The sequence below is a fragment of the Thamnophis sirtalis genome, unplaced genomic scaffold (genome assembly GCF_051295495.1).
Source record: "Thamnophis sirtalis isolate CommonGarterSnake01/CBP01778 unplaced genomic scaffold, rThaSir2_p1.2 scaffold_9, whole genome shotgun sequence".
Classification (NCBI taxonomy): Eukaryota; Metazoa; Chordata; class Lepidosauria; order Squamata; family Natricidae; genus Thamnophis; species Thamnophis sirtalis.
In genome coordinates, this window is record NW_028261389.1 from 24,464,192 (window position 1) to 24,477,314 (window position 13,123).

At 37.5% G+C, this 13,123-nt stretch overlaps 1 protein-coding gene across 2 annotated transcripts in view; it reads right to left on the reverse strand.

Moving 5' to 3' along the window:
- Nucleotides 1–13,123, reverse strand: part of APPL2 (adaptor protein, phosphotyrosine interacting with PH domain and leucine zipper 2) — a 29,327-nt gene that overhangs the window by 15,467 nt on the left and 737 nt on the right. For both annotated transcript variants that reach the window (XM_087723088.1, XM_087723087.1), the window contains exons 2-5: nt 7,548–7,646; nt 6,815–6,874; nt 5,743–5,814; nt 1,519–1,606 (exon numbers count right to left, since the gene is read on the reverse strand). In XM_087723088.1, coding sequence (XP_087579214.1) covers nt 1,519–1,606; nt 5,743–5,814; nt 6,815–6,874; nt 7,548–7,646 — 319 coding nt within the window. The remainder of the gene's footprint in view (nt 1–1,518; nt 1,607–5,742; nt 5,815–6,814; nt 6,875–7,547; nt 7,647–13,123) is intronic.

Genomic DNA, 13,123 nt, shown 5'->3' on the forward strand with positions numbered 1-13,123 from the left:
CAGGCCTGGGGGTGGTGGCAGGGGTGAAATCCAGCAGGTTCTGGAGAACCGGTAGCGGAAATGTTGAGTATTTTGGAGAACTGGAAAATGTCACCTCTGGCTGGTCCCAAAGTGGGGTGGGAATGGAGATTTTGCAGTATCCTTCCCCTGGAGTGGGGTGGGAATGGAGATTTTGTAGTATCCTTCCCCTGCCATGCCCACCAAGCCTTGCCCACCAAGCCAGACCACACCTACCACAGAACCAGTGGTAAAAAAAAATAGAATTTCACCACTGGGGGAGAGGGGGAGGCAACAGAGACCCTGACTGTAGTGGCACATAAGAAGGTGCTTCTATAGGATATGGCCAAAAGGGAGTTGTAAATGTGGGTGAAGGAGGGGGCAATTTTTGTTCACATGACCACTGCAAGGGCTTCAAGGACCAGTTGTTTCTACTATCTTATAGAAGTTTGTATTTAATACATGATTTTTTTCCCTGACCAGATAAATTTGGATACCATTTTATTTAGTTGTTCAAAAAGAAAATTCTCTAATTTAATCAGTATTGCTTGGAAAAGATAAATTGGTAATACATTCATTTTAATTGTTGAGATTCTGCCGATTAGTGATATCTGTAGTTTAATCCAATTATCCAAATCTTTTTGTATTTGTTGTAGCAATTTATTGTAGTTATCTTCTTTTATTGTAATACATTTTGCTGATAACCATATTCCCAAATATTTAATTTTCTTGGCCCTCAAAATTCCCAATTTCTCCTCCAGTTCTTCATTTTGTCTTTTGCTTAAATTCTTAGTTAATATTAGTTTATTAGTTTATTAATTTTAAACCCTGCCACTTTACCGAATTGGTTTATGTCGTAATAATATTAGTCCAGTTTCTAGGGGTTCCTCTATGATAAATGCTACATCGTCCGCAAAGGCCTGCACTTTGTATTCCTGTGTTCTAATTTTCAATCCCTTTATGTCCTTATTCTGTCTAATTTGTAACATCATTGTCTGTATTGAGAGGATAAATAACGGGAGATAGAGGGCATCCCTGTCTTACCCTTTTGGTTACACTGAAACTTTCTGTTGCTTCCTCATTTAGTATTATTTTTGCCCTCTGACTAGAATATATTGCTTTGATCATCCCAATAATTTTCTCTCCAAAGTTCATTACTGCTAGTTGATTTATAAGAAAATCCCAATTCAGGTTATCAAATGCTTTTTGTGCATCAATAAATATCAATGCTGAGTGTATTTCGTAGTATTCTAATATGTCCATTATCATTTGTATATTGTTTTTTATGTGTCTGTTGGGTAGAAATCCATTTTGATCTGGATGTATGTTTCCGTTTAATATATTTTTAATTCTTTCTGCCGTTATTGTCATAAATATTTTATAATCAAGGACCAGTTGTAAGTCCCTTCGTTCAGCACTTTTATGGTCACTGAAACGATGGACATTAAGTGAGGACTGCCTGGTAATGAGAAGATATCCTGTGGAAATTTCCAACCAGGAAGAAACATTTCAATAATTTACCTGTAAGATCTTTCTCACGAAACTGGATGACAGGAAGAACCATTGTGTCTGCAAGTTGTTTTGCCAGTTCAGTGTGTAAAACGTTAAGCTGAAAAACAGGAAAGCAATGATACTATCTCTGTACTACAACCCTGGAAATATCTCTCAGCCTCAATTTCATCTCTAGATAATGATCCTAATAAAGCTGATAGAAGCAAAGGAAATTAGAGAAAGGAAGAAAAAAATTGACATTGGATTGGAGAAAACCAACATTATTTTTTTTCAACTACTGCATTTAGCTTGATTGGGATCCCCTCTAATATATATAATACACACACACACACACACACACACACACACACACACACACGCGAGAACAATTTTTATCTTCAAAATCGTTTTGTATGTATTCACATCTCAGCAATTTCTTGATCTCATATCAAGCCACGCGGTACGTCTTCTAATTTTTGAATCTCTTTAATATGGGATTATCAACTTTTTAATGTAGAATGGTTAAATATTGAATTCTGTTTATTATGATTAAGATCTGTTATAATTGCAGGGATTAAATGACTGCCCTTTTAGCTGTCAAGTCCATCTCCTGTTCACTGCAGGAAACCTTAAAAATAAATCAATCTAAATATGAAGTTAACAGTCTGATGTATTTTTTGTGGAACATCTTTTGATCAATAAAAGAGTACTTAAAGTGTATCTGTTTTGATGAACAGTATGTGTCTGTGTGTGCGGGGACAGGGAGAAGGAAAGACAAATTAACCAGTAAGAGTCTTAAAAACTTCCTTAAAGACTCATCCATGTTTGGTTTACAGAATAAGTTATACCTATAATGTACTGTAGATCTCAGATGATTTATCTTCATCTGTACAATAACATTTCTGGGATGAACTTTTGAATGTAAATGATTTCACCACATCTCTTCTTCGGTTTATATGTACAAACAGACCTTGACTTACAACCATTCATTTACTGACCGTTCTAAGTTACAATGGCACCAGATAAAGTGATTTATGACTGGTTTTCACACTTACGACCATTGCAGCCTCTCCATGACCACGTGATCAAAATTTGGGCACTTGGCAACTGGCATGTATTTATGACAGTTGAATTGTTATTGGGTTATATGATCACCATTTGTAATCTTCCCAGAAAAGCTTCTGACAAGTAAAGTCAATGGGGGAAGCCAGATTCACTTAACCAACACATGATTCACTTAATAACTGCAGTGAATCACTTAACAACTGTGGCAAAAAAGGTTATAAAATGGATCAAAATTCACTTAACAACTGCCTTGCTTAGTAATAGAAATGTTGGGCTCAACTGTGGCTGTAAAATGAGGATTATTTGTACATGTATTCCAATATTAATGCTTGCATTCTAGAGACGTATTGATTTTGTTCCTTGTTATGTTTGACATTTTGATTATTTACTACTTGCATTTATAAAACAGGGGAAAATCTGAATCTTTTGAAGAAATGCAGGTGGTGCCCCCAGTTGTGTATAGGTAGTTCTCGACTTATGCCCAAAAATGGAGCCCAAAATTTATGTTAAGTGAGACATTTGTTAAGTGTGTTTTGCATCATTTTATGATCTTTCTTGCCACAGTTGTTAAGTGAATCACCGCAGTTGATAAGTTAGTAGCCTGGTTGTTAAATGAATCTGGGTTGCCCATTGACTTTGCTTGCCAAAAGGGCGTAAAAGGGGAATCACATGACCCCAGGACACAGCAATGGTTGTAAGTAGTTTCCAAGCCTCTGAATTTTAATTACATGTTCATGGGGATCCTGGAAAGGTTGTAACTGTGAAAACAGTCATAAGTCACTTTTTAAAGTTGCGTTGTAACTTTGAAGAGTCACTAAATGAACTGTTGTAAGTCGAGGACTACCTGTAGTGCAACGTTTCTCCAACCAGCATGAGGATGACAGGAAGCACAATTTAAGCACACTCAGAAGGTAGCAGTTTGTAAAGACCGATCAAGAGAATCACTCACTCTGTAGTTTTCCCTCATGATGTCCAAGTTTACAATCCGGAATATCTGCATGTATCCTGTAAATTGTCTCTAGTGGCGAAACTAACCATATCTTAAAAGCGTATGAAGCTGAACACTAGGATTATTCCACCAAAAGTTCCAAGGGAATTTACTTCACAAAATGCAAAGACTCAACACATAAATAAGACCTCACTATACAGTAGAGCAAGAATGTCTCCAAGGTTATCAAATGACTGGAGAGTTTACTTAAGGAGAGGCTCTGAAGCAAAATTAACTGGGATGTTTATATTGATTCTGGAAACTTCAGTTTCATTCGCACATTGTATTGCTTTGCCCATGTGGCTGTTTTATCCAAACCAAACAAATAGCTGTTATGTTTTTCTTTTCCTAGCAGAACACTGTAATATCCAAGGGAGGTTTTTAAATGGTTATTGATTTTCATGTGTGGGTTGATATATAAATACAAGGAGGAGACTAAAGGTATGATTCATCACCAATGACAAACACAAGAGCCACTAAATGGTTTACACTGTGTGAAAGGGAGAACACCTGGGGAAGAACACAGAAACTTTCTTTGAAACCTACTATGTACGTATGTATTTGACAAACTCCCTATCACATTTTGGACCCAGGATACCACTGTTAAGTGTTCTGTTAAAAGGATGGACAGGATAATGGACTTTTCAACAACAAATATTTTGTACTTGAATTGCTGATACATTTTTTCTGAGGTGCTTTTGTGTATGCACAGTCATACATAGAACTGAGCTATTAAAAGAGAATGAATCGTTCTCTCTGGGATATTATACCTTGGTGCGTAATGTAGAGATTAGGGAACTATCAGGGGAAAAAAAGTAAAGTCTTCCTTGTTACTTCCATATAACTTTTCTTTTACCAACAATATGAAAGAAGCCAATAGCTGTTCTTCTTCTAGGATGTTTTTTCTTCTTCTTAGTCTAGCTTACAACTATTGGATTTCCTAGCGGTCTCCCAAGTACTAATCAGGCCCAACACTTACAGGCTTAACTAAGTCAGCTACATGATGGAGAGATTAAAGAATTCTCCCCCCCCCCCCCCCACAAAAAAAATACAAATCTTAAGACTGTTTAGGATAAATTGCAACAGCTAATGGTCTACTAAAGGTATTACTGCTGTGATGGCAAACCTATGGCATGCATGTCCAAAGTGGCACGTGGAGCCATGTTGCCTGGCACATGCGGCGGCGCCTGTTCCTCTTCCGGGTTTCTGGCATGCATGTGCACATGATGATCAGCTGGCCTTTGTGCATGTGGCAGTGCCAGAAACCGGAAGAGTTGGTCTTCCATTTTCCTGTGTGAGCATGCATGCCAGCCAGCTGATTGGCACGTGCAAAAGCATGGCAGTAACCGGAAGACTTGCGAGCCAGCACGCATGTGCACACTAGAAACCAGAAGTTTCTAGTGTGCACGTGCAAAGTGCTCCCTTTTCAGCACCTGGTGGTGAAAAGGTTCACCATCACTGTATTATTGTTTTAGTGTTGTGTGGCTCACGGAATTGTGGATTTTGGTTGGATGTAATTAAACAATGGAAACCAGGTGGGAAAGGGTGGGAAATTCCTAAGAGAAAACAAATTTGGAATAATGAAGTTGTTTGAGAACAAGCCAAAATGGGTGATATAGAAGAAACCAACTTGCTGGAAAAAGCCAAAAAAAAAGAAAAGAAAAAAATCCCTATCTGCCTCTGAAAAATTATGGACAGTAATAGAAATAGTAGAGAAATCATCTTAGAACATATGAGGACAAGGATATGGCATAAAGTCTATGAACATGAATGAGGAAATTCATAGGCCTTTAAACGATGACATTTGGGGTCGTAAGATTTTAAAGTTCTGCAATAATTGGAAGGCTACAAGTGCTTTATCCCTGCCTTACATTGTAAGAACTCAGAAATGGTTTTATTGCATTTGGGTAATGATGAGAATATTAAGTGCAAACTGCAAAAATAAACACTTTACAGATTAACACAGTTATTATGGCTCCATTTCCTCATAAACACTATTTTCGTGAACCAATTCTCATCTCTTACATGCTAATTGGTGCAAATAGAAAAATTGTCAAATGGCAATAAACATACAGAGCATTTTATGCACTAGTAAATAATAATAGTAATAGTGCATTAATTGATCTTTTTTTATTTTCTAGCATCCTTATGTCCTAATCAAGAGAGTGAAAGAGAGAAAAGCGAGTTATAATCTGGATTACCTCATCCACAATTTTTGAGAAGGACTGAAGCGTAGATATCACTTCTTCATCTCCTTTCCCCAAGGCAAAATTCTGCAAGTTAAGAAGGATTAATAGCAGCACTTAATCAAGGAAGGGAATGAGTCTAAGAAGGCTTGGTTTAGTCCAATCAAAAGTATTTTACTCAGCAAGATTAAGGGTACTTGTGAGCCAGAGAGAAAAAGGAGTCTGCCTCTCATTATTTATAACCCAAAGTGATAGAAACTCTACCCCCCCTTCTAAACTCAACCACTTGTTGTTGTTGTTGTTAGTTGCAAAGTTGTGAGTGACCCATCTTGACCCCATGGACAACGTTCCTCCAGGCCTTTCTGTCCTCTACCATCCCCCAGAGTCCATTTAAGCTCAGTTCAGTGACTCCATCCAGCCACCTCATTCTCTGTCAACCCCTTCTTCTTTCACCATCAATCTTTCCCAGCATTAGGCTCTTCTTCAGTGAGTCCTTTCTTCTCATTAGGTGGCCAAAATATTTGAGTTTCATCTTCAGGATCTGGCCTTCTAAAGAGCCACTAGTCAACTCAACCACTAGTCATAGATAATCAACTGCACTAATCTTTGGCAAATTTCTGCAAAATTTGATTAACTTACATATAGGCTTCCTAACATTTCTAAAGTTTCATACCAATATGACCCACTGAGATAAATGCCACTAGTATCTTCCTCAACATCAGAGGGCCAAGTGTGCCCCCCAAGGGTATTTAGAAAGGGGTGCAAAAAGTCAAGGTAAGTAGGTTTGAAACTGTACCCCTTTTTAAACTTCTCTTGTGTGGCTGTGATTATCATCCTGACATTTTCTACCTTCACTGCAAACATCCTAGGTACCTCACCACTACTGTGAGTAGATCACAAGTGAGTGACACAGTTGTTTGAGTTTTAAGAATCAATTCCACGTGGCCACCAGAGTATGTCAGAACAAGTTAGTCTCCTTGTAATCTCTGCAAACGATCAAACAAAATACTAGGGGAAGGTTAAACTCTATCTACTTTTCATTTCCCCAATGTGGAAATTGCTCAGGAAAAGATTGTACAGGACATACCTGTTTTTCATAGGCAAGAAGATGCTTGGAAAGCTGTTGTGTTGCCAGGCACATTTCATTCTACAAAGAGAGAATGTGTCTCATAATATTGACTCTCACAACCACTTAAAGATTTACAACGAAAGGACTGCACAACTGCTTCCAAAGGAGGACTGCATTTGTCTTTTAAATGACATGCTCTATTGCAAAAAGTAGCAGATTAGGCCAAGATGTTGCTCAGGCAATGTCTTTTATTGCATACTATTAAAGAAGAGAATTGACATTAAAGCCAACTATTAAAGAAGACGCTATCCAGTTATGTAGAGTCAGGACTGGGTAATATTTGAAGGCAGGGTCATGTCTGCTTTCAGCTTCTGAAGCTCTGTGGGAGACTTTGGTCATTCTCTCTTAGCTCAACGTGACTTATTGGTGTGGTGAAAAAACACTGCAACCACCTTGGGTCCTTACCAAAAAGCAGATTATAATGGTGACAAAGAAACACATCTCAGTGAGCATCTAGGCCAGGGTTCTGTAACCTTAAAACACTCAAAGAGCCATTTGGACCTGTTTCCCACAGAAAAGAAAACACTGGGAACCACAAAACCTGGGTGGGCGTGGCCAATCAATGTCACTCCCACCCAGTTAAATGACACCCCACCCCCTCAGCCATTCCTTTCCAGGTTTTATGGCTCCCGGTGTTTTCTGTGGGAAATGGGGGTCCCTTTCTCTCTCTCCCTCATGGAAATGAACTTACCTGTGCCCCATAAACTCTCTGCATTGCTTGAAGCAGTTGGTTGGTGTACTCTGTGAGTGTTCCTGCATCTTCTTCAAATACGCTCAGCAACGAGCGGGTCTGAAACATTTAAAAACAAACATATAAATAAAATCTTGAATAAAGGTACCATTCAGAAGTTCTCACATCTTTTTTTCTTATAATAGAATAGAATAACAGAGTTGGAAGGGACCTTGAAGATCTTCTAGTCCAGCCCCCTGCTTAGGCAGGAAAACCTACACCACTTTAGACAAATGGAAATCCAACATCTTAAAAACGTCCAGTGTTGGAGCATTCACAACTTCTGGAGGCAAGTTGTTCCACTGATTAATTGTTCTAACCATCAGCAAATTTCTCCTTAGTTCTAAGTTGCTTCTCTCCTTGATTAGTTTCCATCCATTGCTTCTTGTCATACCCTCAGGTGCCTTGGAGAATAGTTTGACTCCCTCTTCTTTTGTGGCAACCCCTGAGATATCACTGCTATCATGTCTCCCCTAGTCCTTCTTTTAATTAAACTAGACATACCCAGTTCCTGTAATCTTTCTTCATATGTTTTAGCCTCCAGTTCCCTAATCATTTTTGTTGCTCTTCTCTGCATTCTTTCTAGAGTCTCCACATTTTTTTATATCGTGGCAATCAAAACTGGATGCAGTATTCCAAGTGTGGCCTTACCCAGGCATTATAAAGTGGTATTAACACTTTTACAACACTTTAATTCTTCTATTAGCAACACCCTAATTATAAAAAAAATCATTCAGCAGCTAACTATCTGCCAAAGATTCTGTGATCCAGAATATTGTTCACCAAGTTCTTGACAAGAAGTTCACAAGAGGGACGTAAGCCCAGGAACCCAACAATTATTACTGTTCAAAGAGCCACTGGAACTAGTGAACGCCCATAGTCTTTTCTTGCAGAATTAAATCTGTCAGACGTTACCTATATAGTGGTGGAATATACTCCATAGTGAAACCACACCATCTACGAAAGACTCTATTTATTACATGACCCTGACTTCTGGCATTATTAGATAGATCAGTGGTTTTCAACCATGCCCACTTGAAAATGTGAAGACTTCAACTCCCAGAATTCCTCAGTGAGCTGGCTGGGGAATTCTGAGAGTTGAAGTCCACACTTCTTCAAGAGGCAAAGGTTGAAAACCACTGAGATAATTGTTTTGAAAGTGTTGCTTGCATTGTGGAAAATTCCTTGCGTAGACACTTATGAAAGGGAAAGGTGCAAAAAAGGGCACAAGCTTGTTTGACATGTTTGTGGGGTAATAAATATTTATACCAGTTTTAGAATAAATGCTTAAATACATTTCACTGTATTATGGAAGGGTGTGACCAGCTAAACTATTTAGTTTTGGATGTCTATTATGGGTTACCCCTTCAAACTAAAACTCTAAGGGGGACTTAGGGGCCCTTCAGACATTCTATTAACTTCAAATGCAGAATTTCTTCTCGAAACAGATCTAGGCTTAGAAAAGATTTTTCCTGATAACTGTAACTGTGGGGGAGGTTTTTATTTCCAAAAGTATGTTTATATTATTTTCATTTATATGCTGTAGAAATGCATGGCAAGGTGTACCACATTACATATGGTTAACATAATTTAAAATGTAATAAGAAATTATGTGGCAAAATATCATAATAGATAAGAGCATAAACCAATCTTAACATTCCATATGCCAATTTGCATTAAATTATTGCATTGAAAGGGTAATTCTGTCTATTAACAGGTCACTGTAGGAGAAACCAGAGAATAAGGGAAAGTGGAATGGCAAAGGTAAACAAAACAAAGAATACTTGGAGATTACAGGGTGATAAAAGTTTGGAGTTTGGAGTTAATCCAATTATTGCATTGAAAGGGTAATTCTGTCTATTAACAGGTCACTGTAGGAGAAACCAGAGAATAAGGGAAAGTGGAATGGCAAAGGTAAACAAAACAAAGAATACTTGGAGATTACAGGGTGATAAAAGTTTGGAGTTTGGAGTTAATCCAAACTCCTGAAGATACCAGATTACAGGAGGATTGTGTAATTTTTAAGGAGGAATCCCAGGAAATGCTTCAAATGAGGTTATTGAGAGGCGAGCCAAAATAGTCAGCAGAACAGAGAAAATCCATACAACCAGTATGTTCTGTAATGACTAATTATGTAGGTTTTACCAAATGATTACTGACAAATTAAGGGAAGCCACAGAGTTTATGTTAATACACAGGGCAACTTCGGATAAAAAGTATTTAGGGGTTTTAGAAGAAGAAGAATTTTATCATGTTCTGGGTCTGAAACCTGGGCCAGGAGGAAATGTTTTGAGAAGCTTCACTCTTCATTGGACAAATGATTTAAGGGGGATCTGAACACTTGCTTATGGTATTTAATAAAGTGAGATGATTGATAGAAGTGAAGCAGATGCAGAAAATGACAGTAAATTAGATAGTAAGTACATTTAATGATGGTAAACATGTTATTTTTCTTGTGATTATAAATATATCATGAATTATATCGCTTTTATATAATTTGAACTGCTGTTCACTTTGAATCTGTTCTTTTTTTAAAATATTGTAATTAGAATTTAAAAATAAATTGTTCCCTGTGTGGAATGCCAGTTTTGGTATAATCTTTAAAAATGGTTTGATTCTTCATTCCCTAAACTTAAGAATTGTATTGGAATTCCTGGCAGAGCCTAATTTGTGATGAGAGTCATTTCCACGGATTTTGCCACTTTGAAAGCATGTGGGAGGGAGGGCTTTGTTTACTAGCCTGATGAATGGCTCTAAAGAAGCTGCACAGCAATCAGCCTAAGATGCGTGTCAAAATATGGAATCTGACATTTTTCTTCTGATCAAAATAGAGCTAACAATGCTTCCTGCCACATCCCTATAAACCAGTGGTGGGATTCAATTTTTTTACTACTGGTTCTGTAGTGGGTTTTGTGAGCGTGGCATGGCTTGGTGGGCGTGGCAGGGGAAGGATACTGTAAAATCTTCATTCCCACCCTGCTCCAGGGGAAGGTTACTGCAAAATCCCTATTTCCTCCTGATCAGCTGGGACTCGGGAGGCAGAGAATAGATAGGGGCGGGGACATCCAGAGATAGTATTTATCAGTTCTCCAAACTATCAAAATGCCCGCTACCGGTTTTCAGAACTGGTCAGAACCTGCTAAATACCACCTCTGCTATAAACCCATATTGCAATCTTATTTATTTATTTATCTATTTATCTATTTATTTATTTATTTATTTATTTATTTATTTATTTTAATTTGTCAACAAGGAAACAAGTAGGAAAAACACATTAAAAATGGCACAAATAAATGGATAAAAAGAAGCAAAACATAGCCATAAATATATAAAAAGTGGGACAGTAGGACAGGGATGGTAGGCACACTGGTACGCTTATGCATGCCCCCTTAGGTACCTCTTAAGAAATGTGTAAAGTCCACGGTAGACAGATTAAGGTAAAAGGTATGGGAGTTAGAGGAACTAACAACAGGATCGGGTAGGGTGTTCCACACATTTACTATTTTATTGCTGAAATCGTTTTTCCTGCAATCAGGATTAGAATGGATTGTTCTAATTTTGACAATCTTGATTGTCTCCATAATGGAATTATTTAAAAACACAACGGAAAATGTTTTCTTGTCAGGTAAATCAAAACAACAGGAGGTAAATTAGAATGATGGGATACTCTTAGCAAAAAAGCAAAATGAATTCAGAACTATGAAAACAATAATAACAAAATACATTTTGGAATATTGACTAGGAAATCTTTACTGTTCAAAATATTCACATATTTATGGGAATTCCACACACTACATACCCTATTACAGCTCTCAAGTTACTATGGAGCAAACTATTTCCATAAGATAATAGTCCCATTGTAAGAGATCTGATGGTAAGTGTTAGATATACAAAATTATTTGAAATTAGCATTTTTTGATGTCTGTGGGATGTGATAACTGGATATCCCCTCCAAATATTATTGTTTATCCTCTGACCAATTTTTTTTTAAGAATATGGGGAATATAATCCTAGACTCATTTCTGCATTTACACTGAAGATTTTCAGCTGTTGAAAAGAAAGGGAGCATGGAGAGTTGGATTTAAGAGTTTTGTTTTGCAATCTAATACCTAAAGCAGCATAATTATTGATAATGAATAGCTTTCAAAGTATATTTCCTTATGGAAGTAAACTCAAGTTAGCACGATTAAAATGTCAATTTTTAAAAGAAAATATTTTCCGAGTGTGGTTCCTAAACCCACCCACACCAGCCCCTTCAGTTTTTATTCATCCAAAATGTTTAAATATGAAGGACAACTCTATTATCCCTAATCAACATGATCTAAATTATAATTCAACACATATGGAAGACAACATGCTGGGGAAGATGGCATTCCTTGGAAAAATGATTGTGGAAGCATGTATCAGTGGAACAAATGGGTAAGTGACCTTCCATGGGGTCCAAATACATATGTTAGAATCAAGCCATGAGGGCTGTGCAATTGATGCTTGCATATTATTGCACAATGAATGTAATTTGCTTCTTTTGCACAGTAACATTAAAATGCATGTGCTGTCCCTTCCCAGCCAGATGCCCAGCAGTCCAATGGCAACTCCCTTCACTCTTACTTATCAAAGCCATTGTGAGAATGATGGGAGTTGTAGTTTAGCTACCACAGAGCTAAACTACCACTACAAATTGTCCTCCATGTGCTTGCACTTTGAAATTAATTTATTAGTCCGAAGTATTACATCTCCGATCTCTCAATATGTATTGACACAATTATGTGATAGGCTACCTTTATTATTTTTTCAGAATATCTGAAGTTCCAAGTTACTTGTCAACACTCCTTCACTAAAAAAATTGTGTCCAGGTAGCTAAACAACTATATCTAAGACATCTACAAATCAAGGAAACACGTGCATTTTATAAATTATAGACAAGCATGAACACTAGAACTTCAGCAATTGTGGGAATGAGTTTAAAAAAAAATCCCAAACATGGTGGTAATTGTTTTACATTCACTATATTGTCCAGGTCCCTTGACACAAAACAGTAATCAGGAACCATCCAAGACTTTTAAGCATCTGCATCCATTTGGATGAATCACATTATATTGCTTTGTTTGTTCATAAATCAAAACACCCTTTTCTATGCTTAACAAAAATCAGAAACCAGACGTGTGAGAGGGCTGTTTGCTAATAAAATCATTGCTAACAGAGGCAGTTGACTGACCATAATGATTTACCAAGGCCCCAAATTCACCAGCCTTGAACAATCAATCTCCTCCTTCCACATTGAATTGTCCTATATAATTTTTTATTGTGGACACTCAATATTTAACCTTAATTACCCCCTGTCATTCCAAACCATTGCCCCCCCCCCCCCAGTTGCATTCAGGTAGAGTGATTGTTTTTCTTTCCTGCAAAATTCCACCCTTTTCTTCACAGTGACCTAGATTTGTCAAATTGGAGCAAATACACTAATAAAGCAGCAGTACTTCCTGTCTCCACCTCCTCCATCCAAAAGCTCATTAATATTTCCAGAGTATATCCTC